At 58.7% G+C, this 22,114-nt stretch overlaps 1 protein-coding gene across 1 annotated transcript in view; it reads right to left on the reverse strand.

Moving 5' to 3' along the window:
* Positions 1-1,594: 1,594 nt before the first annotated feature.
* The window catches only part of CSPG4 (chondroitin sulfate proteoglycan 4), a 28,920-nt gene continuing 8,400 nt past the window's right edge, over positions 1,595-22,114 (reverse strand). Inside the window, exons 2-10 of the mRNA XM_074837601.1 lie at positions 16,515-16,678; positions 11,772-15,353; positions 10,988-11,467; positions 10,377-10,553; positions 6,453-6,651; positions 6,099-6,233; positions 5,793-5,947; positions 4,748-4,931; positions 1,595-4,334 (exon numbers count right to left, since the gene is read on the reverse strand). Coding sequence (XP_074693702.1) covers positions 2,422-4,334; positions 4,748-4,931; positions 5,793-5,947; positions 6,099-6,233; positions 6,453-6,651; positions 10,377-10,553; positions 10,988-11,467; positions 11,772-15,353; positions 16,515-16,678 — 6,989 coding nt within the window. The 3' untranslated portion in view covers positions 1,595-2,421. The remainder of the gene's footprint in view (positions 4,335-4,747; positions 4,932-5,792; positions 5,948-6,098; positions 6,234-6,452; positions 6,652-10,376; positions 10,554-10,987; positions 11,468-11,771; positions 15,354-16,514; positions 16,679-22,114) is intronic.

Here is a 22,114-nt window from a genome sequence, read left to right on the forward strand (position 1 = left end):
TGAGCAGGCAGCTTTGGTGCTGTGCCCTGGCCAGGCGCAGAGCCCGCAGGGCTCCGGGGAAGGCAGAGATGCTGCACCATCTCCTGATGCGGGGAAGCCAAAGGGCCTGGCCAGGAAACTTTTGAGCTTTTTTGAGTTTGCTTGTTCTGTGGCCGGGCAGGAGCCCGCCTGGACCCACACCCCTTCCCCAGGTGGGTGGTGGTGGGCAGGACTAAGCCTGGGCCTGATCCTGCCCCAGCCATCCTGTTGCAAACCCCGAATAACCCAAGCGGAGCCACCAGCTTTGTTCAGGATTTAAACCCTGCCAGCAGAACTCAGCCCCGGAGAACTGCGATCCGCGCTGGCGTTTTCCAGGTTACTGACTGTCCTCCCCTGACCTCAGGAAGTGAATGTTTCCCAGCAGCAGGAATACAACTGCAAGCCTTAAAAATAACCTGCTTCGCTTTCAATGCTCCTTACAAAATAGGCCACGTTCCTTCCATTTAATCCCTGGGCGCGAGGCGAAAATCACTCAAAAGGAAAACACAGCAGATGCTTCCAAGGGGGCCCTTGGTGGATGCCACCGGCTTCCCTGCAAACTTCTATCCCTCGCTGGGGGGATCCGGACTTAGCAAAGATAACAAATGTGCTTGTTTGAACGTGACAGGGAAGGCACACAGCTGCCACCCGGAAGAGGGAGGGAGGCAGTGGCACTCCCTCTGCTCTGCAGGGAGAGGTTGTCCCAGCCTTGCGGCAGCAGCACTGCCCCAGCAAGCTCTGACCTGTGGCATGGGCAGCCCGGTCACACCGTGCCCATTTTACAGAGGGGAGAGGATGCAATTTGCCTCTGAACAGAAGGAAACGTCATTTTTTTCCCCCGCTCCAGCTGGGGCAGGAGGAGGGGTTTGGAGGTGGGGAGGTTGCAGCAGGCAGCAGTGCGCAGGCTTGGCACCCTCAGCACAGGCTGCCTTGGGCCAAGAGGGCTCGGAGGTGCCAGGGCTGCCTCCGCCGTGCCCCGTCTCGCCCGTGCTGTGGGGCAGGTCGGGGCTAGGGGACACGGGGCTGCCTGCCTGCTGCACCCCAAGGGCTGTGGGTGCCCGACGGGACGTGCTGGCACCTGCCAGCTGGAGCGGGGCATGTGTGATTTACCACTTGGCAAACATCTGGCACCATAAACACAGCCAGGAAAACTAAAACTGCTGGCGTGCTCCAAGCAAACATCCCGGCTCTGACACAGCCTTGGAGTGGGATTGCCCCAGGGTGCTGGTCTGGGGAGGGATTGTGGGATGGATTTTACCCTGGGTGAGGGGCGTGCAAATGTAAAACATCCCCCATGGTCCCTGGGTTCTTGCTTCAGCTTCCCATCGGTGTTGTGAGAGTGGGATGTGCCCTGTGATGATCTTCCCAGCTGTAGCAATGCAGGGTATTATTGTTGGGTCCCATCCTGAGCTCAGCGCTCAGTTTTTCCTCTGCTCTTCCTCAGACAATTTCTATTTAAGTTTTTAGGACTCCAGGCTGGGGAAAATTTGAGCAAGAGCCCAGAATTTGGTCCATTACCAGCAAATGTCACTCAGCAGATCGCTGGACTTAAAACAGGCCTGGCAAGGGAGACGGCTTACGAAAACGGTGATGCACCTCGGAAAAGGCACTTTATTCTGTTTACTTCTGCCGTACTGGAGTATACAGTGGAAAACCGCGCTGGCTCCGGTTCTCCGCTCTCCTCTCCGGTTTCACGGTGCCCAGGTGAGCGCCTGCCATCCCTCCCCGCCGAGGGCATCCTACCTGTTGTGCAACCCCCCCGGGGCTCGGTGCAATCTGCTTTATGAAGCGCACGGCAAGCACGCAGAGAAAGAGCGAGGCGGGTTTTTTTCCAAGTGGGTGGGGACTCTTAAATTCCCCTGGCATTGGCCACAGGGTTTTTTTCCGAGCCTCTGCTCCAGTGTCTCAGCCCGCCTAGCCCTGGGGAATTTAGGCAGCTTCATCCCCAGCCTGACTCAGCGCAAGCCGCTCCTCATCCTCCCTCTCATGCCAAGAGCTGTGGCAAACACCCCCGTGGTGGTCGGTGCTGCCCATGGAGGAGCCACCACTGGACCCGCCTGGGTGGCTCAGTGGGGACCGGTGCCATCAGGTCCCCTCCAGCACTATGGCCACCATTGGGTGGCCCAAATGAGCACCCAAAGTCGGTGTTCCCCAGGGATACTCAGGCATTTTGCCTGCCCCCACTTGCTTATGCAGTGCCCCCCTCCCCTGCCCAAAGCCACCTGGAGATTTGGGGCTCCCGGGTGGGCCGGACCGGCTGCCCCTGTATCCCCAGGGCCCTCCTGAATCTGTGGGATGCCAGCTCCCAGGGAGGAGGAGGAGGAGAGCCGGGAGGAGGTGGCTGGTGGTGCTCTGGGAGGGTCCAGACCCCCAGGTGGTCTCATGCCCCCACACCTGAGCCCTTCACACCCAGTACTGGTTGTTTTTCAAGGGGGGGTTGGAAGTCCGGCAGTACTGGAGGAGCTCGGGGTCTGGCGGCGCCCCAGGACCCGTGCGCTGGGGCGGGGGACCCGTGCCCTTGCCTTCCAGGGCATTGACAGTCGTTAGGGGGATGCCTTGGTTGGGGTCCGTCCTCCGGAAGGTCTCCTGGTCCGGCACAGCCCCATTCTTGGCCTTGGAGGAGGGGGTGCCCTGGACGTGGTGCTTCCCCGTCTTGTTGCGCTTGTGCAGGTAGAAGAGCAGGGGTAGGATGAGGGCCAGCAGGAGGAAGATGAGGCAGATGGGGATGATGATGCTGAACATGTTGGCCTCGATGAAGCTGAGGAAGGTGCCCCCCTCCACGGGGCTGGGGCTGGTGGTAGCACTGGCGCCCAGCCAGGCGGTGGGGGGCATGCCCATCTCGCTGGCATTGGGGCTGCTCTGTGCCGTGCCCTGGGTCTGGGGCACTGGGGACGAGGGTGCCAGGGGGGCCGTGAGCAGGGTGATGCTGTATGCTTTCGAGGCATTGTAGGGCTCAATGCTGTACCCCAGGGATGCTAGTGCTGGTGGCGTGCCCGTGGCCACCAGCTCAAAGACGAAGCTGTCATTCTGCAGGGGCCGGTCGATCTCCCCAGCATCCAGCACCTCCAGCCCAACCAGCCCTTGCTCCAGCTCACTCTGGCTGAAGGTCTCAATCAGGGTGGTGGGTTGTCCTGGGTCCCTGGAGACCCTCACAAGACGGCTGGCACGGGGTGCCCTGCGGACCTTGAAGACTGGGATGCTCTTGGTGTGGTTGGCCAGCTCGCTGGCATCAAGGACACTGGTGTCCAGGAGGGCTGTGGTGCCCCTGGGCCACACGCTGCCCGGCTGAGCCTTCACCAGGGCACGGACAGTCACGTTCACCACCCCAGTCCTGTTTGCTGCCCGCGACATGGCGAGGAACTGGAAGTCATCTTCAGGGGAGGTGAGGTCAGTGAAGGTGAATGTCACCTCTCCGCGGTCCAGCTGCTTCTGTGAGAAGCCCCGTGATGGCTTTTGGTTGACCTGCACTTGGCCAAACCTTGGGTCCCTGGTGATCCTGTACAGGGCATTGCCTGCCCCCAGCTGTGCAGCTCCCAGGAGGTGATGGTGGGACATGGAGGCCCTGTTCAGGTCTTGGGGCACCTCTAGCAGCACCGGGCTGGCAGCGGTGCTCACTGCAGGCAGCACCTCGACCTCCAGTGAGGTCAGGGTGGGTGGGTGGTGGCCATCAGAGAGGCTCAGGGCTAAGGACCCTGGGGCACGGCTCCCGGTGGCAACGAACACCACGTGGCCTGAGTTGACATCTGCTTGGGTGAAGCGGTTGATGGGCTCCTGTGGGTTGTGTGCATTAGCCAGGTGGCCGGCAAGAGGTCTCTGGAGAACGCTGTACACCATCTCCTCCAGGGAGCCCGATGGGTCTGCTACATCCAGGTATTCCTGCGACAAGGTCACCATGGAGCCTGGTGGGACCTGCAGCACTTCTCGCCGCCTCACCACCTGCGGTGGCTTGCTGCTGCCGCCGGTCACCGTTATATTGAAATCTTCAGAGATGACCACCCCTTCCTGCGGAGGACGGATGGACTGCTGCGCCCGGGGCTGGAGCCAAGCCTTAAATCTGAAATGGTCTTCAGAGACACCATCTCCACCATGGGCATACGCCAGGCGTCCTGTGGCCAGGTCTGACTGCAGGAAGAATGGCCGTGCCCGCTCCAGGGGAACACCAGCCACCAAAAGCTGCCCATGAGCGGGCAGCCCTGTCACCAGGAAGACAACATCATGTGCAGCCCTCTCAGGGACCGGGATTTGGCTTAGGAGGTTGGAGGCATCCAGCACTGAGGTGCTGATCTCGGCCCGTTGAGCCCTTGCAAGCTGGAGACCTGGGGGTAAAAGGGAAAACCCAAAAGTCTGTCAGCCCTGGGAAGGGCCAGGATCTGCTGGAGAGGAGGCCAGGCCCTGGCGAGAGCAAGACATAGCAGAAAAAGGAGGATTGCAAAGAAATGGAGAGCGATGAGAAGGCAACTGGAATGTATTAGTTTGGTAAGATGATGGAGGAAGGAATTGCCCAGCGAGCCAGCAAAAGGATGGATGCAATTTTAGACGTTACTTGATGTAATATCAAAGCTCGTGCTTGGGTGACCATGGGAAATTGCACCGTGGTGTCTTCAGACAAACAAGCCCTCCTGAAGTTTGCACAATCCCCCTGAAGGGCTTGTTCCCTCATCCCGAATGGGGGGATCATGCAAACTTCCAGGGGGCTTGTTTGTCCCTTGCTTCTCCCTTTCTTCTTTACCTGCATTTCTCCACAGCTGAGTCGAGCGCTGGGGACACCTGGCCTCGAAGGAGATCAGCACGAGGAGGATGAAGGAATCTGAAATGGTTGTGGGAGCGACCACACGGAAGCGGATGGCATCTTGGGCAAGCCAGAAGGGCTTCTCTGGCATCTCATGCTGGTAGAAAATCAACCCACTATCCACCTAAAAATAAAAAACCCCACAATGAGCTCTGCTAAATGGCAAGATAAATACTTAGCATGGGTGACACTGTGTGGGAGATGGGTGCATCTGTCTCATCTCTGGCATGATGGGCACTGTTGCACCAGGGGTGAGCCCTGGTGATGCTGTGCTAGAGCCAATGTGTGCACCCTGGGCTCCTATCTCAGCTCCAGGAAGGAGCAGCCAAGCCCTAATTAGGTAAGAAATAGGGATCATCACCAGCCATGGCATGGTAGCCACCATCGAGAGCTCATGGTGCCTCTCTGCCAGGATGCTTCTGTCCACCAATCGGGGAAACTGAGGCTCAGAGCTTGCTCAGCATCCTTCAAGAGTTGGGCCAGGCTTCCTCCAAGGGTGAGCACAGCACAGGGGAGCTTGCAGGGTGGGAAAACCTGTGTGCTTCTGAGTGATGGTTAGAAATAAGCCCTTAAAAACCTGGTCCTGTGGGAGAAGGGTGGTAGCAAGGCTTTGCTGAGAGCAGGTGTGAAAACATCACACTTGGCTCTTGCCCTAGGCAGCAGCCAGGATGGCTGGGTCTGCAGCAGAGAGGTAGCCTAAGAAGAAGGGATTATAACTCTCTGAGCCTCCCCCAGCACTAAATCCAAGGCTGGTGGCCGTGGTAAAGCCAGCACTGGGCTGGCAGCTCTTAATGCCTTTTAGCAGCCCTTGGTAGAGCTGGGAAAGTCACAGTGTGGCTGCAGCCTTGCTCTGCCTCCTGCCAGGGATCAGGTGCCTCTGCTCGGGGTGGCAGCAGGGCGTCGGGCTGGGACCCCTGAGCTGTAATGGGGGGTGATGGAGGGCTATGCCTCGGGTCCTGGGGGTCTGGGGGAGGCAAAAGCTCACCTGGTCTTGGGTGAAGTTCCTGATTTCCTGCCCCCGGGAGGTGCTCAACCTGCCCAGGCGTGGGGCTTGCTCAATGCTGTAGTACAGAGCAGTGGATCCAGCGGGGCTGTTGCTCACTGCCTGCAGGTTCTGGCTGGTGATGGGCTGCAGGGCACCTGGAAAACATATCCAGTACAGACTTCAACCCATTGCCTGCAGCCTCTGCCATGGGCATCTCTCAGTGGCGCTCGGGCAGAGGGTGATGAAAGGGTCCAGGGACCCCATTTGTCATCAAACTGGGAGGATGGGGAGTATGTCTGTACCCACCTGGGCAGATGGTGAGGCTCTGCTTCTTGGCCAGGCTGATGAGGGGCTCCCTCTGGGCCCTGACAAGGAAGAAATGCCCAGGAGACAGGTTCTCACCATCCCACAGGTCGAAGGCGAAGCCCCCATCCAGGGGCCCTGTAGAAAGCACAGAGCTGAGCATTTCTGGGGGGCAGAGGGGGATGCACCCCCCCATTAACCTGGCACAGTTTGGACCAGGGTGCTGTGTGATGGGGCTAGCAGATCCCACATTGGGGGGGCCCAGTGCTCCCCTCCAGTGGTGTCCCCACCCAGGGTTTCTCCTCCCTTGGGCTGGGGGTGTTGCAGGGGGGCTGGGACACCTCAGCCCTGCCCTACCTTGGTGCACAAAGAGGATGAGGCCGTTGTTTATCTGGGCCTGGGTGAACCGCCGGACCTCAGCACCAGGCGCCGACCTCAGCACAACCTTCCCGTTGGCTGGGGGCTGGATGGAATAAGTCACTTCCTCCGGCGGGGAGTCCTCATCCTCAGCACTCAGGACGTGGGGGCCGATGGCAGCCGTGGTGCCTTCCCGCAGCTAGGGGATAGGGAGAGGCTGTAATCCCCCTGAGATGCCCCCAGCACCTCTCCCCTCTTCCTCAACCTGCTCTGCACCCCATCCCTGCTCAGACCGCTTTGCTGGGTGCCTGAGCATGTCCAAGCCCAACAAGGGCGCCTTGTCCATGTGCTGGGTGATGCCTCCAACATCTGGCCTTTTCCCAGCCCTGCGTCACCCTGCGCTGCTGCCGTGTTTGCCAGCACGTGCTGTGCTGCTGGGTCCGTGCATCTGCGTGGCGTGTGCAGGGCTCACCCCTCCGTTCCTCAGTTTCCCCAAGCACTGGAGATGGAAGAAGGCACAGTGCTGGCACGGCTTGTGGGCCTGTGCCTTTAATGAGTCTCTCCCTATTGCTCCACAGGGGAAGGGTGTTTTGTGGGGTCCCCAAGTCCTGAACTCGGGGTTTGTTGTCATAGGACAAGGGGTAACAGTTTTAAACTAAAAAAGGGTAGATTTAGACTAGATACAAGGAAGAAATTTTTTACAATGAGGGTGGTGAAACACTGGCACAGGTTGCCCAGAGAGGTGGTGGATGCCCCATCCCTGGAAACATTCAAAGCCAGGCTGGTCAGAGCTGAGCAACCAGATCTAGTTGTAGATGTCCCTGCTCATTGCAGGGGGGTTGGACTAGACGACCTTTAAAGGTCCTTTCCAACCTAAACCATTCTATGATTCTATGAACTCACTCCCCGAGCTGCTGCTGTGTACATAATGACCACAGCCCCATCTCTCCTCGGCTGGGTGTTTCTCTTAGCTCGTGCTCCCAGCAAAGCACCCGTCCCACCTCCCCCTCGCAAGGCTGCAGCAAGGCCATGAGCCGCCCCAGCAAACCCGCCAGGAATGACAAGTATGTGGCCAAGCTCAGGGCCACTGTGAAGCTTCCCAGGGCCTGGCTAGTGCTGCCCACCCACCCCTGGGGACGCTGCCACCCCAAAGCCCTGACATCTCCCCTCTCCAGCTGGAGGCAACAATTTTCCCTGCTCCTAATCCTGCGCTGTATCTTGGTCTCAGTGGACCGTGCGGATGAACCCTGCGCTGCCAGACAGGTTCTGCCCATGCACCCCAGAGCTGCCTTTTGCCCTCAGGATGCCCCAGAATTGCGGGGCGCGTGGACCGAGCCTTCCCGCAGCTTGTGCATCCTGATGCTCGTCGCAAGCCTGGCCCGCATCCTGCAAACCCACAAGACAACACCCAGGCGCTGGAGGAGCTGCCCAGCTGGCCGTGTTGGAATCGATGAGCTCTTTTCTGCTGTTTTCAGCTGGCCTAACCCAAAACATTTCTTGAGTGGGTGTGGGTGCCGACAGTGAAATTAAATCCCTCGGCAGTCCCCGCGGGAGGCTGGCTCGAAAACACAGCTTTGGAGAGACGGGATGGGGGAAGCGCTGCTGGACACATGTCTGGTGTGGGAGCTGAAGCCCTTGCAGCAGGAGCTGCTGCTCCACCACATACGTGCACTGTGGTTTTCGGGCTGCTCCCCCTTCCCAGCACCCACAGCCAGGTCATTTCAGCGCCTGGCAAAATTGCAATCACACCCGGGGCTCGCTGCCAAGGAAAACTCCCCATGGTCAAAGCCCAGAGAGGTGTTTGCAGGCAGGGGGGACTGGTGGCCCTGGGCATTGCTGCCCGCTGGGAATGGGCACACACAGCAGTTGGAGCAGCTTTGCTCGCTGCCGAGAGCCCGTGCCACTGCAGCTGACCTGCTTTGCCATAGTCCCCGTCCTCTCTGAATTATTAAAGCCTTCCGCCTTGTTCCTGCTCTCGCTTACTTGTCTTATTATGTTTGCTCAGCCTCCGTGTCGCCTCTGCTCTCCGGGAGAGCATGTGGGGAGGCAGCGAAATAACGCCGGGAGCGTGTCTGTGTATTTTGCAGCAGTGGAAGCCTCTCTCTTGGTGGCATCCAGCCATCCTTTCTCCTGATGCAACCCCAAAACCTGCTTGAGGCAAATCTGCCTGCTCCTTTCCCAGGGGCTCCGCTTCGGGGTCTGGATCCTGCCCGTTGCCTCCCCAGCCCTGTGTGGACTCTGTACCCCAGAGCTGGCAGGCGCAGGCAGCAGAGGAAGGCTTTGTGCAATCTCTCTCCTGGACCCGGCCTGACCTTTAAACGCTGAAGTCATTTCTCGCCAGAGCACAAACAGAGCAGGGCCAGGCCCCTGCTGAGCCCTGGGCTGCTTTAGCATTGCTCCTGCTCCGTGTGAGGAGCCGTTCCCAGCTCCAGAGCCCCTCCTGGGGCAGGCGGGTGGCTGCTGTTACCCCTCCCCAGCCTGGGGGGATCTCAATGGAAAGGCAGATGGACCGCTGTCTTGGAGTTTATTTTGGGAGCTTTTTCTTTCTTTTCACCCTTTTTTTAGCATGGTGGCTGGGAGGGAAGGACGTGCTTCCCTAAGTGCCTTGAAATCACTGGGCTAATGGGCTGGCTAAAAATAAGGAGGGAGGGAGCCTCCTCCTGCCCTCACACAGGGCCAGCTCTGTGTCTGCCCGTGGCCCGAGCAGGAGCGTGTGGCACCGGGCACAGAGCTGCCTGCTCTGCCTGCGTCCCCCGCCAAGGGCCCAGGGCCAGCACGGAGCAGCCCTTTTGGGATGTGCTGGTCCCTGGTGAGCAGAGAGGGGCTTTTGGGCCTCTGGAGTGGGGACGAGGGGCTGCCCAGCAGCCGAGGGGCTGGCGTTTGTCGGGAGTGCAGGATTTTGGCACAGCTGGGGCAGATTGTGGAGGCACCACTTAATGTGCTATCCAAGGGGTTTGCTGTGGCGGGGCTGAGCTTCTTGGGCTGGGGGTGTAACAGGTAGGCACAGAGCCAGGGCTGGCTGGGGATGGGGGCACCCCCCAAACTTTGCTGGCAGCCCTGGCCCCTCTCCCTGCCTCTGGGGCTGCCTGGCCCTGGGCAGGGCAGCCTGTACCCTGCCCTTTGGGCATCTCTTCCCAGACACCTTCCCAAAGCCACTGTGATGAGCCTGGCACGATAGGAGGAGCTGCTTTCTCTGCTGCCAGCCTGGGAAGTCCTGGGATGGGTGAGGATAGCTGGGGGCATGGGGGGAATGGTCCCACTGGGCTGGCACTCCTGCATGTTTTCTAATACTTTTTTTTGCTGCAATTTTGCATTAGTGATCCTGAACGGGGTAGGGAGGTGTCTGAAACAGCAGGTGAGACCTATTTGCTTCTGACTTTACTGAGCTGGGCATAAGGAGAGGTGTGAAAGTTTCCTCAACAATTAAATCTTTCCAATCTATGCTGATGAAACGTGGGCAAGCTGCTCTTCGTGCTCCCAGGGGTTATTCCGGGACCTGGGGAAGGGCGAGCAGGCTGCCCGTCCTCAGAAAAGGGGAGGGGAGGAGCCCCTGCCTGCCTGCCTGCCTGCCTGCCTGCCTGCCTGCCAGCAGGCAGCTGCCTGCCGCCGTGGCAGCGCGGCTCCGCCGAGCCCGTCGTGCGAGAGGGACCGAGCGCTGCTGCGGGGCGATGCTCCCATCTTGCGGCCGGTTTCAGCATCGACGGCGGGGAGGGCGGGGGGGGGGTGGGTGAGGGGGAGGAGAGCCCGGTCTCCTCCTCCTGCAAAGCCTCACCCCGCCGGGAAACCGCCTCCCTTCCCCGGAGCCCATCCCCTGCCTCTGGTCTGCAGCCCGGCTCTGCTGTGCCCGAATTCCCGGAGGTGCGTGAGCAGGCTCGGAGGGGGCCCGTGGGGGGTCTGCCCATCCCCGTGGCATCCCACGCGTACCTGCAGCCCGGCGTTGACCCTCAGCCGGGGCCCCCTGGAGCTGCGGGGCAGGATGGTGATGAAGAGGGTCCTGGGCTGGCTCTGCCGGTCCGTCTCGGAGGCGTTGGCCAGGAGGGTGAAGCTGTCGGCCTGGGCCCGAGGGCCGTCCTGCCTGTACTGGATCTGCTGCTTCTCCACCTGTGGGGCAGGGGCTGGGTGACCCTCCTGGGAGGACAGGGGCCACCAGCCCCGCTGGGGAGGGGACCCGCGCACCAGCCTGGGAGGGGGGAGCGAGGTGGCCACCTGCCACTTGCCCTGGGGCATCCCTGCGGGATGGATCCAACACAAAGATGGGGAGCGGGATACCCATGGGAAGCAGACCTGGAGCCCAGCATGGGTGCTCTGCCTGCATTTCCCCCCCACCTCTGTTTCCCCAGGGACATTTAAACACACCTTGGGGGTTGATGCATGCCCTGTCTGCAGAGCAAACCTGCCACCCCAAACCCCTCCATCCCCAGGGCAAACACCTCAGGAGCCCTGAAGCCCTCCCCAGCCTCCCAGTGCTGTCGAGGGATGGAGCCCCCCCAGGGAAAGCAGTGTGGTGGGCAAGCAGGCACCCTTGGCTGCTATACCTCGCTCCAGGTGAAGCTGTTCAAGCTGCCGTCCTCGGGCCGCTGGCTGCTCAGGAGGGTGCCAAACCGGGGAGGCTCAAGCACCCTGAACTCCACGCCAAGAGCCGTATAGTAGGCGTTGGGGATGTTGAGGATGCCTGTGGAGAGGATAGCAGAGCCACCTCCCGGCACTGTGATGTTGTGGACATCCAGGGGGATGGTGATAGGGAGCACGGCCAGGCTCACCACCACCCCCTCCAGTGGGTCCGCACCACTGGCCGTGATGTCCACAACAAACCGGTCATGCTCCTCCTCCGGCTTGGAGTGGAGGTAGAGGACTCTGCCACTGTTGATGTCCTCCTGGGTGAAGGACTGGATGGGGTCCAGGCTGGGCTGCTCATTCGAGTCTTGGCCGTGCTGAAGCATCGCCAGGAAGCCGGAGGCCGGGGGGCTGCTCACCAAGTAGACTATGTCCTGGGGAGGGATCTCTTCGTGGGCCACCTGGGAGTGTGTGGGATGAAGAAAGGCATGAGTGGGGGGCTGGTGCCTGTGAGGCTGGTCTGCCCCACAGCCCACCACTGTGTAATCTGCCAAGGCTTTGCTGTGGGATGAGCTGCAAGAGTCACCTTCTTGCTGAGGCTATGCTGGAACCTCCACCTCTGCCCCTGGGCAAAGCCTGACATGGACATGAGTCCTTTGCTCTGGGCAGGTGGGTGTAAAATGGTGTCCCACTGGTGGCTGTCCTGGTTTGGTGGCCAGAAAAGTGATGCAGGCTTGGGGAATGACTAGAAAAGGGGATACTCACCAGTAGGTACTCCTCCTTGATCCCAGCCGCTTCTCCCTGGAAGACGTGTATCTCCTTGTGGTTGACTATGTGCAGGGGGCTGGGATGGGTGTCCAAGAACACGCTGATGGCCAGCGTGTCCTCCACCACCACCTCATTCGCTTCTACAGTGAACTGGAACTCGTCCCGGGTGTTCCTGCTCCCGTTGTGGTGGTAGGAGATCTCTCCTGCTAGCAGGTCCCTCTGGGAGAAGGCCATGACCGGCTGCTCCCCTCTCAGCACAGTCCCCCACCTTGGGGGGGTCATTATCAGGAACCGTATCTCTTCATCTGACCTGATGTCCATGTTGGTCTCCAGGCTGAGGACAGAAGAGTCAATGCTCCCTCGTCTCCCTTGGTGGATGACTAGACCGGTATTGTTGACTATTTTGATGTAGGGGTCTGATGCCTGTACTTCCAGGAGGGCCGTGGTCTGGTGGAGGCCATCTGAGACCTGTAGCTGGATCCAGCCCCGGTCAGCCCCCGAATGGACAAAGAGGATCTTCTTCTTCCTCAAGTCATCCTGTGTGAACCGATAGACCTGGTGGCTTCTGTCATCGACGGACACGATGCTGCCAAACAAAATGTCCTTCCTCGCCAGCACCAGCTGTGTGTCGGAGAAGCCAGAGTCCTTGTCGGTGAAGGCGATGTCATCTGTCGTCAGCAGGTGCTGCCCATTGCGCACCACACTGAAGACCTTGTTCACCACTTGGACTGGGGTGTGGTCATTGACAGGTTGGATGGAGACCCTGAAAACACCTCTCACCTCCTCCACATCAGGCTCAGCACTGCCCTCGCCCTGCCGGATCGCTACGAAGGGGATGTCATCCTCCAGTGTCTCGGAGTCATCGTGCTGGTAGAGCAGCCGGCGGTGGAGGATGTCATCGTTGGTGAACTCTGTGATGTCCTCTCTGGAGGCCCAGCCATGGGATGCAGCCCAGGCCAGCCTCCCGTGTGCTGGCCCCTCAATCACTTCATAGAGGTAGTCCATGCTGTTCATGCTCTGTACAAACAAGTGGTCCTTGGAGATGATGGCTTGCCCCCCTTCTGGCACAGTCAGGAGGACGTTGGTCAGGGCTGGTGCATCAGGGTCCCCACCAATGCTGATTGTGTAGGTATAGACAGGAGAATGCTGCTCGCCAGCACGGACGCGAAACTGGAAGGTGTCCTCAGCTTGCTGAGAGTTCCTGATGGTCGCGCTGTAGCTCAGGTGGTTTCTTTGCAGGTCATCTTGGGTAAATCCAGAGCCTTCGGTCAGCCTGTTGCCGAGCAGCTCCAGGTTTCCCTTTTTGGGAGCCTGGATTATCACATAGTGGAAGGGAACTGGGGCAGAGTTTGGATCTTCCAACATTGCCTCCAGCTCCTTACTGGTGATATTTCTGTGCCTCTTGTTCTTCATCTGGAGTGGGACGATGGTCCTCATCTTAATGGTGGCTCTTTTAATCTGTATGAGAAAGGTGTTGTTTTGCAAGACCTTCTGCCCTACTTGGACTTCGAATCTCAGCTTTTCCACAACATCTTCCAGCCGGTGCTCCGGGTCTGTGCTAAAATACTGGATGCGCCCTTGCTCCAGGTCTTGCTGGTGGAAGGACTCGACTTTTTTCCATTCCCCTCCCATGCTGCCTTGCTTCTGTACCTCACCATACCTTAGGGGCTCTGTGAGGACATACAGGATGGCGACCTGTTGTTTCACTGCGTTTGTCTCCACTGACAGGTTGGCTGTGGTAATGCGCGCAGCCCCTCCTTGGGAGATGGAGAGGCCTGTGTTGTTGTGCAGGTGGATGTCAGGGTCAATGGCAAGGATCCTCAGGGTGGCAATGGGGCTTGGGACTGTGCCGTCGCTCACCTGCAAGGTGAGCTGTAGGTTTGTCCCACTCTGGTGCACGTAAGCTATGTTGCCTGCTTCCAGGTCCCTGCAGGAGAACTCTTCGATGGGCACTCCAGGGTGAAAGTCATACTCCACATAACCCTCCTCCATCTGCTGGCCACCATGCAGCTGGAATTCGAGGTCATCACAGGATGTGTCATCATCGAGGACCTGCAGGATGTCTGTGGTCAGGTGTTTCCGTGTGTGCTTCAGGATTGTCATGTGGTTCCCATGGGGAAAGATCACCTGTGGGGCGTCATTGATGGGGTTGATCATGATGGGCAGCAGGTACATCTGCCCCTGCCGCAAGCACTCTGGGACCCCTTGCTGGGCAGTCACTGTCACCTCCAGCATCAGCTGGTCCATGGGCCCCTCGGAGCCGTCGTGGACATATCTGACTTTCCGATTCACAATGTCCAACAAGGTGAACTTCCTTCTGCTCCTGGACCCAGGAATATCCAGCTCCAGCTGACCATGCCTAGGGTCGTTGGTGATGCTAAAGAGGATTTGGGACTGCCGGATGTTTGCAAGGCTCAAGTCTACCGTCGGCTGGGCGTGTTTCCACTCCAGATAGGCCGTGCCCCCTTCAGAGACGATGAGGGGGCTGACGTGCAGCAGCCTGCTGATGTTGGCGAAGGCGGGTGGGAAGCTGTTGTCTGGCCGACATGGTTCCACCACGAGGCCCGGTGCTCCTGACCAGACATCTGGAGGTGGGGAGGTGGGTGCCTCATCCTGCTCGTACACCTCGTCATAGTCCCAGTAGTGCTCCTGCTTTCCACAGCCTGATGTGATGTCCTTTGTGATCACGGCATCTTGCAGACTCGTTCTCTGCAGGTTTATCCGCAGGTCCTCCAAGCAGCCAACAAACGAGTTGTTGGTCATGGTCCACACCGAGATGAAAGCAAGATGATGTTCCCTCAGCCTTTGCAAAGCTTTTTCATTCATACCTCCAATGAAGAGGTTTCCCTGAAGGTCCAGGTAGTTGTTGATGCCCCGGTTGGACGTGGATGAGGCATAGTAATCTATCAGTATCTCAAACTTATGGATGTCCGTGTAGACTTTGACATAGTGCTGCTGCTCATCGCTGATGAAGACATTGTTGTGCAGGACGATGATGCCATTCCCCTTCTCAACAAACCCTCTCAGGCGCCCGTTGGAGATCTCCAGGTAGAAGAAGTCATTCTCCAGCCCTGCGTGGTAGATGAGGGGTGCCTGGGTGATGCTCGTCGTTATCACAAACTCAATGGTCGCTTCCTCCCTCGCATCCCACGTGGGAAACGCAATGTAGGAGTGTGGCCCCAGGAACCCAAAGGGGTCCTCGGGCTCTGCAGAGAACTGCGCACTGCACCCTTCCTGGACCCGGTGGAAGATCTTGGAGCTGCCATCGGAAGACAGAGGGGAGAGGACGTCCAGGCCATTGAATGTCACTAAGTGGAGGCAACCTCTGAAGGGTGAGCTGGCCTCAGCAAGGTACGGCAGGTCAAGGCTGCCTGTCCCGCCGGCATAGAGGCCGTACTGGATGTCCAGCTCCCGTACAGGTCCTGCGATGTCCACGGAGCTGTTGAAGAGGCTGTCAACGGTCAGTGTCATCCTGCCATCTTCCACCAGCAGCTCCACATCATGCACCGCCAGGTTACTGAGCTGCAGCTCTGCTGGGGACTGCAGCGTCACCTCCTCCGAACCCAGCCGCAGCCTGGCCTGCAGGGAAGGAAAGCGCTCCGCTCAAGCAAGGTGTTATCCGCAGCACAGAAGACACCTCTCCACCTACCAGAAATCCTTACTGAAGCATGGACTGTTCCTGGGGGCTCACAAGTGTTTTGGTCCCTCTGTTCACTACTGTTTGTCCTGCCCTCCTCCTCCTCTGCGCATGTTGCTCCCTCCCCACCTAGATCCCCCTGTGGGCATACCTCCTCTGTCCTGCTCTCTGAGTTTCTCTCCTTTTTCACTCTTTCTCAGCAAACCCCCATCTCAGGGCTATTTCCCTGTGGTCCTCCATCTCCTAGTCCCACTGCCCCACTGCTGGACTTTCCCTCTCCCTCCCACGGAGGAGCCCTGCCAGATGCTGGCTCCTCTTTCCCTGCTCCATCCTGCCTGCTGTGCTCCATCTCTGCAGCCTGGGCTGTTTCCAGCCCTTGCCCTGGGAACTGGCAGGGGAAATAGCAGGCTTTGCTCCCCACAGGCAGCAGCCTGGAGCCTGTCTAAGTACAGGGTTAGCTGATGGACCCCGAGACACACGGTGTGCATTAGGGAGACCTCTAACCAGCTGCTCGCTTGCTCTCCTGCTTCGGTTTAGATGTGGTTGGTGGCCCAGCCCAGGCTGCAGGAGAGGCGGGACGTGTGCCTCGGGTGCTCCCTGCTCTTTTCCTTCATGGTGGATGCCAATACCACAACCACAAGAGGGAATTTTCTTCTATCCCTTCCCATGTCCCAGATGGGCTTGGCCCATGGTGGGATGGGGGAGTCTGCTGATGTCTGGACCCTCTTGACTCATCCCTTCTCTTCATTAACCCCTTGCACCCCAAGGGTGCCGTGCACCATGTCTGACCATGCAATGTGCACGGGGTGCTGGTGTCTGGGTGTCTCCATGATACTCCCCAGCATCACCCCAGGCAGTGGGTGAGGAGCTTTCTAGCTGGAGCCTGTTTCTCTGTATTTAACCGATTCTCCCAAGACTCTGTCCACTCTCCTCCTGAACTCTTAACATCCCCTGGCAGGGGTCTTGGCAGCTGAACTGTCTGTGCTTGTATCTGGCCCCATGGGCTGCTGCTTTCAGGTGCTGCCCATTTATCCTTGCACTGGATGAAGCCCTGACCCATGGACCCCAGCTGGCATGGGGCAGGGGGGTGCCGCGGTGCTGACCTGCAGGCTGCCGGCTTGTAGCTGGAGCAGGAGGTGGTCGGGCTGGCCGGCAGCCAGGAAGAGCAGCCCGCTCCTCTGGCTGGTGTACAGCTGCAGGTGGAGCCGCACCGTGCGTGAGGCGTCCGCCAGCGGCATCTCCACATAGCCATCCCCGAAGAAGGACGCTGGGGAGAAAAGGGAGAGAGTCAGGCAGGGAAGGACACCTCCCGCAAGTCCTGTCAGTGTGGTGCTGTGAATCCGCAGCCTCCCAAGCCCATCCACCAGGCCTTCCCCCTTTGCCCTGTGACAGGGTGCTGGAGCCCAGCAGCCTGGAAAGACCCTCAGGGGAGTCTGTTTTCTGATTTTCCTAGGGGAAGGGGTTTCTAGAGGCTGAGTGGTTGTGTTTCTTCTTGCCCGTGCAGCATTTAGAGGAACCTTCCCCCCAGTTATATGGCCAGGGCAGATGCAGTAGCGCCTGTCATTGGGCCGAGTTCCTGAGTGTTAGCAGGCGAGCTGTTACCCTAACAAGTTTTTCCCACTTCTTCCACAGCTGCTTCCCTTTGGAGGACTATGCACCCTTCCAGCAGTGGCTGTCGTGCCTTGGCTGGATTCCCCAGCTGGTGCCAATCGCTGCTGAACAGAGAGATGCTGCGTGGGAGCCCTGGGATGCTGCTGGGTCAGCCAACACCGTGCTCTGCTCTTCTCCCTATTTTACACCACTTTCTAACAGCTCTCTGTATCATCCAAACGTTGCTGACGTTCACCCTAAAGGTGACTGCTCTGTCAGTGCTGGAGGAATAAACCCGTGCATCTGTGATCCATATGTGGTCGTGAGACTGTATGGAAACCTTGGCTCAAACAGGGCGCCTGAAGCTGCAGCTGGAACGTGTTCAACACCCAGTATACATCAGCCTTGCAGGGACTCAGCACAATGGCATGCGGTCATGAAATGAAAGACTGTGTCACAGGGCATACATGGGAGAGGGTAGAATTAAAAGCACAGGGAGTGGCAAGGCTTAATTTTAGAGCGCTTATACTTTTTTGCTGGCTCAGTGCGTGTGCGCGCATTGCACGCGCATTAAATGCGTGTGTCTGCGAGGCGTTGCCACCCATCCTGGTTAGCTCCAGAGCAGCCCATGGTAAAGTTAACTCTGAGCTTGCAGGGCGAAACATAAACGCTCAGGAGACCCATAAGTTGTAAATGTTCGGTGAGGATATGTCAGAGGGGGGAATGTGCACATTTTCAGTCCATATGTAGTCACAGGCTGTAAAACCTGCTGTGCTCAAGTTTGTACGTGAGGAGCTTTCCTGCTACACTTCACTATCGCACTTTTTGTCATCAAATCCACCCAGCTACGGACCCACACTTGGGTTTGGGGTCCCACATGCAGTTTGCTGAGGTGCCGTGGGGCAATGAGGATGAGGCTCTGGCTTCTCTGAGGGTGCTAGCCCAGCCCCTGATCTCTTTCGGAGGAGGCAGGGATGGAGGTTCGGTGCTGGGGTGAAACCAGGCGAGGTCTGGGTGTAAGCACCCATGTGTGCTCTTACAGCTGCTTCCCTGGTTGCATTTTCCTATTGCCCAAATTTCTGTGGGGCTGACCAGGGTGGGAATGGGCAGGAAACTGGGCAGGCCCACCCTGCTCCAGCAGGCAGGCTTTGCTCACGGGGTGGTGCAGCAAGTGAAAACTCCTCAACCCGCAGTCACAGAGGGTTTGAAACAACCCCATGGTTAGAGGTGATGGTCAGGGTTTGCCTGGCAGGGGCAGAGTGGGAGCACTCTGCTTTGGTTTATTGCATTTTCTTCTAAGCTGAGCTCTGGGTTGCCCTGCGTAGGGGACGCTCTTCTGAGCCCTTAAGAAACAGAGAGACCTCCTTGCCCAGAGCACCACAAAAAATCATTTCCTGCCGTTGGCAGCAGGGAAAGTGCCTCGGCTTTCTTCTGGGGTCTGGGAGAATAACGTGGGTGTTGCAAGGACTGTCACCCCACCCACTCTGAGCAGGGAAGAAATGGCAGCATGGAAATATCTAGCCCTTGCTTTAATACCAAGCCCTTTGCTCGGCCCAGGGCAGGGCTGCCAGCGCGCCTTACTCAAGCCTGCTCATTTCCTGGCCCTTGTGCCTGCCGTTGGCACAGGGCACTTTGGCTTCCTTGTCTTCTTCGGCCCAGCCAGTGACTCAGAGGAGCTTTGCTATTCTTCGCAGGGCTGTGAAGGGCTCTGTCCTCTCCTGACCTGCTCCCTCCTTCCAGTGGTCCTTGCAAAACCAGCCAACCCCCACGTGCCTTGCTCAGTGGCCAAGGGTGGTGGGAGCTGCTCCGGGCGCTGTCTGGGGCTCATGGCACCACCTTATCCCGGCGTTTGGTGAGCAGGAGCAACGCGGCACATCGCAAAAGGGAATTTTCCTCTTCCTCCTTGCACAGACGCAGGAGGCCATGCTTGGGCCCCAGCAAGGCGTGCACACATGCCTGCAATATATTGTGGTCCTCGGGGACATCGCCTGTACGTTATGTGCTGGCTCCCGTTAAGGTTCCTGTTGAGCGTGTATGCTTCGTGCTCCAGCTCCCGCTGGGTTTTTGCTACATTTCGGTTTTGTGGCTTCCCCTAATCCAAAAAACGTGCTCTTCAGATGGGCACTGAGTGGCTCCTCTCACCGGGAGGGAAAGCTTTGCCAGGGCCGGACCCACCAGCAGCAACTCTGCCAGCCCAGGGGCCGGGCAGCGTCTTGCCATGGGTGCTGGGGATCATGTTTTGGGGCCGGAGGAGCCACTCCAGCACAACCAGCCTGTTTTCTAGTGTGACAAGGGGCAGCAGCTCCTGCCGCCAGCACATTTTGTCCTGCCTCCCTTCTCCTGAAGCTGCCAGAGATGTTTTTCTTCTCTTTCTCTCATAAAATACTACTAATAAAAAGTTACCAAGAGTGGATGCCCAGAGGAGCGGTGCTGTTTGCTGGGGGGGAGGAGGGACCCTTGCCCGGCTCCAGCAAGAGCTGGGATTTTTCTCCAGCAGCATTGTCATGTGAGTTACTGCTGTTTGTCTTCCCAAGTTCCTGTTTTATTTCAGGGTTGCTCTCCTCCTCTGCTCAGCAGCCCATCCAGGATGTGAACACCACTTGACCGATGGCATTTCTCTTTCACAGGGGACTTGCAGGTTTTCACCTCCTTCTCCTCTTTTCCTTGCCCTCCACATTGCAAAAGATGCAGAAAATATGGCTGGCTGGATTTTGTTGTGTGTTTTGTTTTTTTTTTTTAAATGCATTTCACCCTGGAGGAGCCTCCATGGCACAGGGTGCACCGTCCCAATCAATCATTTGGATGACAGCTCTGATTTGGGCACACATGGACAGAGCAGGGACCCCCCCAGGTACCCAGCCCCATCCACGGGCTGGCTGCAGCTGAGCATCCCAGGATCGCCCCGTGCAGATGCACGCCTGTGACCCAAAAGCACCTTTCCCAGGTGATCTAAGAGTGCCACGATCATGCCATGCCCCGAGCTGAGCCTCATCCCTGGATGGGGATGCCTGAGCTGGCCCTGCCTCCCCTGTCATGGAGAGCAACAGATCTCCCTGTCCTGGCCATGGGTCAGGGTGGCCACCCTGAGTGTCCTACTCGCCCCAGCTAAAAATAATCGGTCTTCCCAGCTTGCCTCCTGCAGGAAATCGCTGCCCTTGCCTTGCCAGGCTGATGGAAAGGCGTTGACGAGGCGAGAGGGGCCTCCGTCACAGTTTCCAAGCAGCCGGCCAGCAGCCAGCAGATTATAGTCTGCAGTGTCATTTGGTTTGGGGTTTTTTTTTTTTTGCATTGAAAAAAACAAGGAGATGAGCCAAAAGCTCTGAGCAAGGGGCTGGGAGCGAGGTCCCGGGCGTGCTCAGCTCCTCCCAGGGCCGGCAAACAAGCAAGGGCTCTGTACGAGCCGGTGCTGCCCTGGCACCCGCCCCAGACGCCGGCCACGCGCCGGGTCCGGGACGCCTTGGCCCTCTCCCTCTGCTCCTCCAGTTCAAAACATAACGGGTCTGGCCTCTCCAATTGCTGTTTTTTGGTGTTCAGGGAGTTTTTGGCACCACAGCCCCTGAACAAGCCAGGTCCAGCAGAGCCGGGTGCTGGGGAGCACCACGGAGGGGAAGGGATCCCCATCCATGTGGGGTGGTCTGGGCTGGGGGGCTCCCGGGGCTGCTCTGGGGCTCAGCGGGGCCGGTTTGGCCTCTCCTCTATGTTTTAACATCTCAGCACATAAACTTCTCCCACCTCCTTCCCAGCACGTAGGAGGATGGAGGAGCCAACTCCCAGCCCAGGCGAGGGAAAGCTCTCACAAAGCTCAGCACGAGGGTTTGCAGAGCGAACTGGTGCTGGACGCGGGGGTTTTTCAGAGTGGAGAGATGTCTCCTGGGTGTGCAGGGGGAAATGTGAGCTGGTGGATGGACGCCTTCCCTGTCCACTGGCTCCTACCCCTGCTCGGGCATCCCCAGCCCTGCCCACGGGATGGCTGGATGTGTTTTGGGGTGTGTGTGAGGAGGTGCATCGCTGCCTGGGGGATACAAATGAGTCCCTGAGGGACTGCAGGGACTCCTGTCACTCTGCCCAGAGGAGGATGCTGAGGCTAAGGAGGAAGGAGGGGAGCAAATCCTGTGTGGGGAGAGGGGCCACAGCGCCGGGGCAGGGCTGGCCGCTCAACAAGGCTTCATTCAGGCTGCGGTGGGGGGCAGGTTGGGGCCAGGGCTGGTGGCCCGTGTGTGTTTGCAGGGAGGGGACTGGAATTCATTAAAGCAGCTCTTTAATTACCAGAGCGGGTGCCAGGAGAGCCCCGTGCGCACACACACGTGCCCCCCCTGAAAGGCTCTCTGTGTTTGCAGCCACTTCCCACCCTGGCCACACCAGTTTTCTGACGGTGGAAAAACAGCTGGGGAGTGAAGGCTCCTTGTTGCCCGAACAGCCCTGGGCTTGTGCGGCCGCCGGTGCAGCCCAGCCCTCCGGCTGCCCTCCTTCCTGCCCTCCGGACGATGCCAACAAGTGGCCCCTGTGTCGGTGGCGTGGCTGGTGCTGCTGAGCTCCCCTTTTATGGGGTGCTGCTGGGGCACCCCATGGCCAGCCTGCTGCATTCCTCCTCTGCAGCGTCAGGAGCTTGTTTTGAGGCACTCTGAGTTGTTTGTTTTTTTTTTTTTTTTTTTTTTATGACTTATAAGGTAGCGAGCTCCCCCCTCTCCAGTCAGTCTGCCCTGCACCCACCCGCTGTGCAATAACTAGAGGGGCTGGGGCATGCAAACACCGAAGGGGCTTGGGGGCAGCTGCCCAGCCCTGGGGATGCTGTTTGTCAGCTTGAACCCCTCTTGGTCCCCCCGCAGCGTGTGCGTGAGCTCCTGTCCCTGCTCCCAGCACAGGCAGGGTGGGTAGGACCAGCCCTCCTGCCTCTGCCGTGGGTGGCCCCGGGTTTCAGTCTCCCTAATCCCCAGCCTGGCTCTGAGATGCTTGATGGGACCCGCAGCCCCCTGTGCCCTGGCTGCATCATGGGTGGTGGCGGGGCTGGGCTGTGCCCCCTTCCCCACGCAGGGTGGAGGGACTGGGGGAGGAAGGGATCTGATGGGCTTTCTGAGAAAGGCTTCATTATGTTACACATTCCCTTCGTTTTACG

The sequence above is a fragment of the Strix aluco genome, chromosome 12, assembly GCF_031877795.1.
Source record: "Strix aluco isolate bStrAlu1 chromosome 12, bStrAlu1.hap1, whole genome shotgun sequence".
NCBI classification, from domain to species: Eukaryota; Metazoa; Chordata; class Aves; order Strigiformes; family Strigidae; genus Strix; species Strix aluco.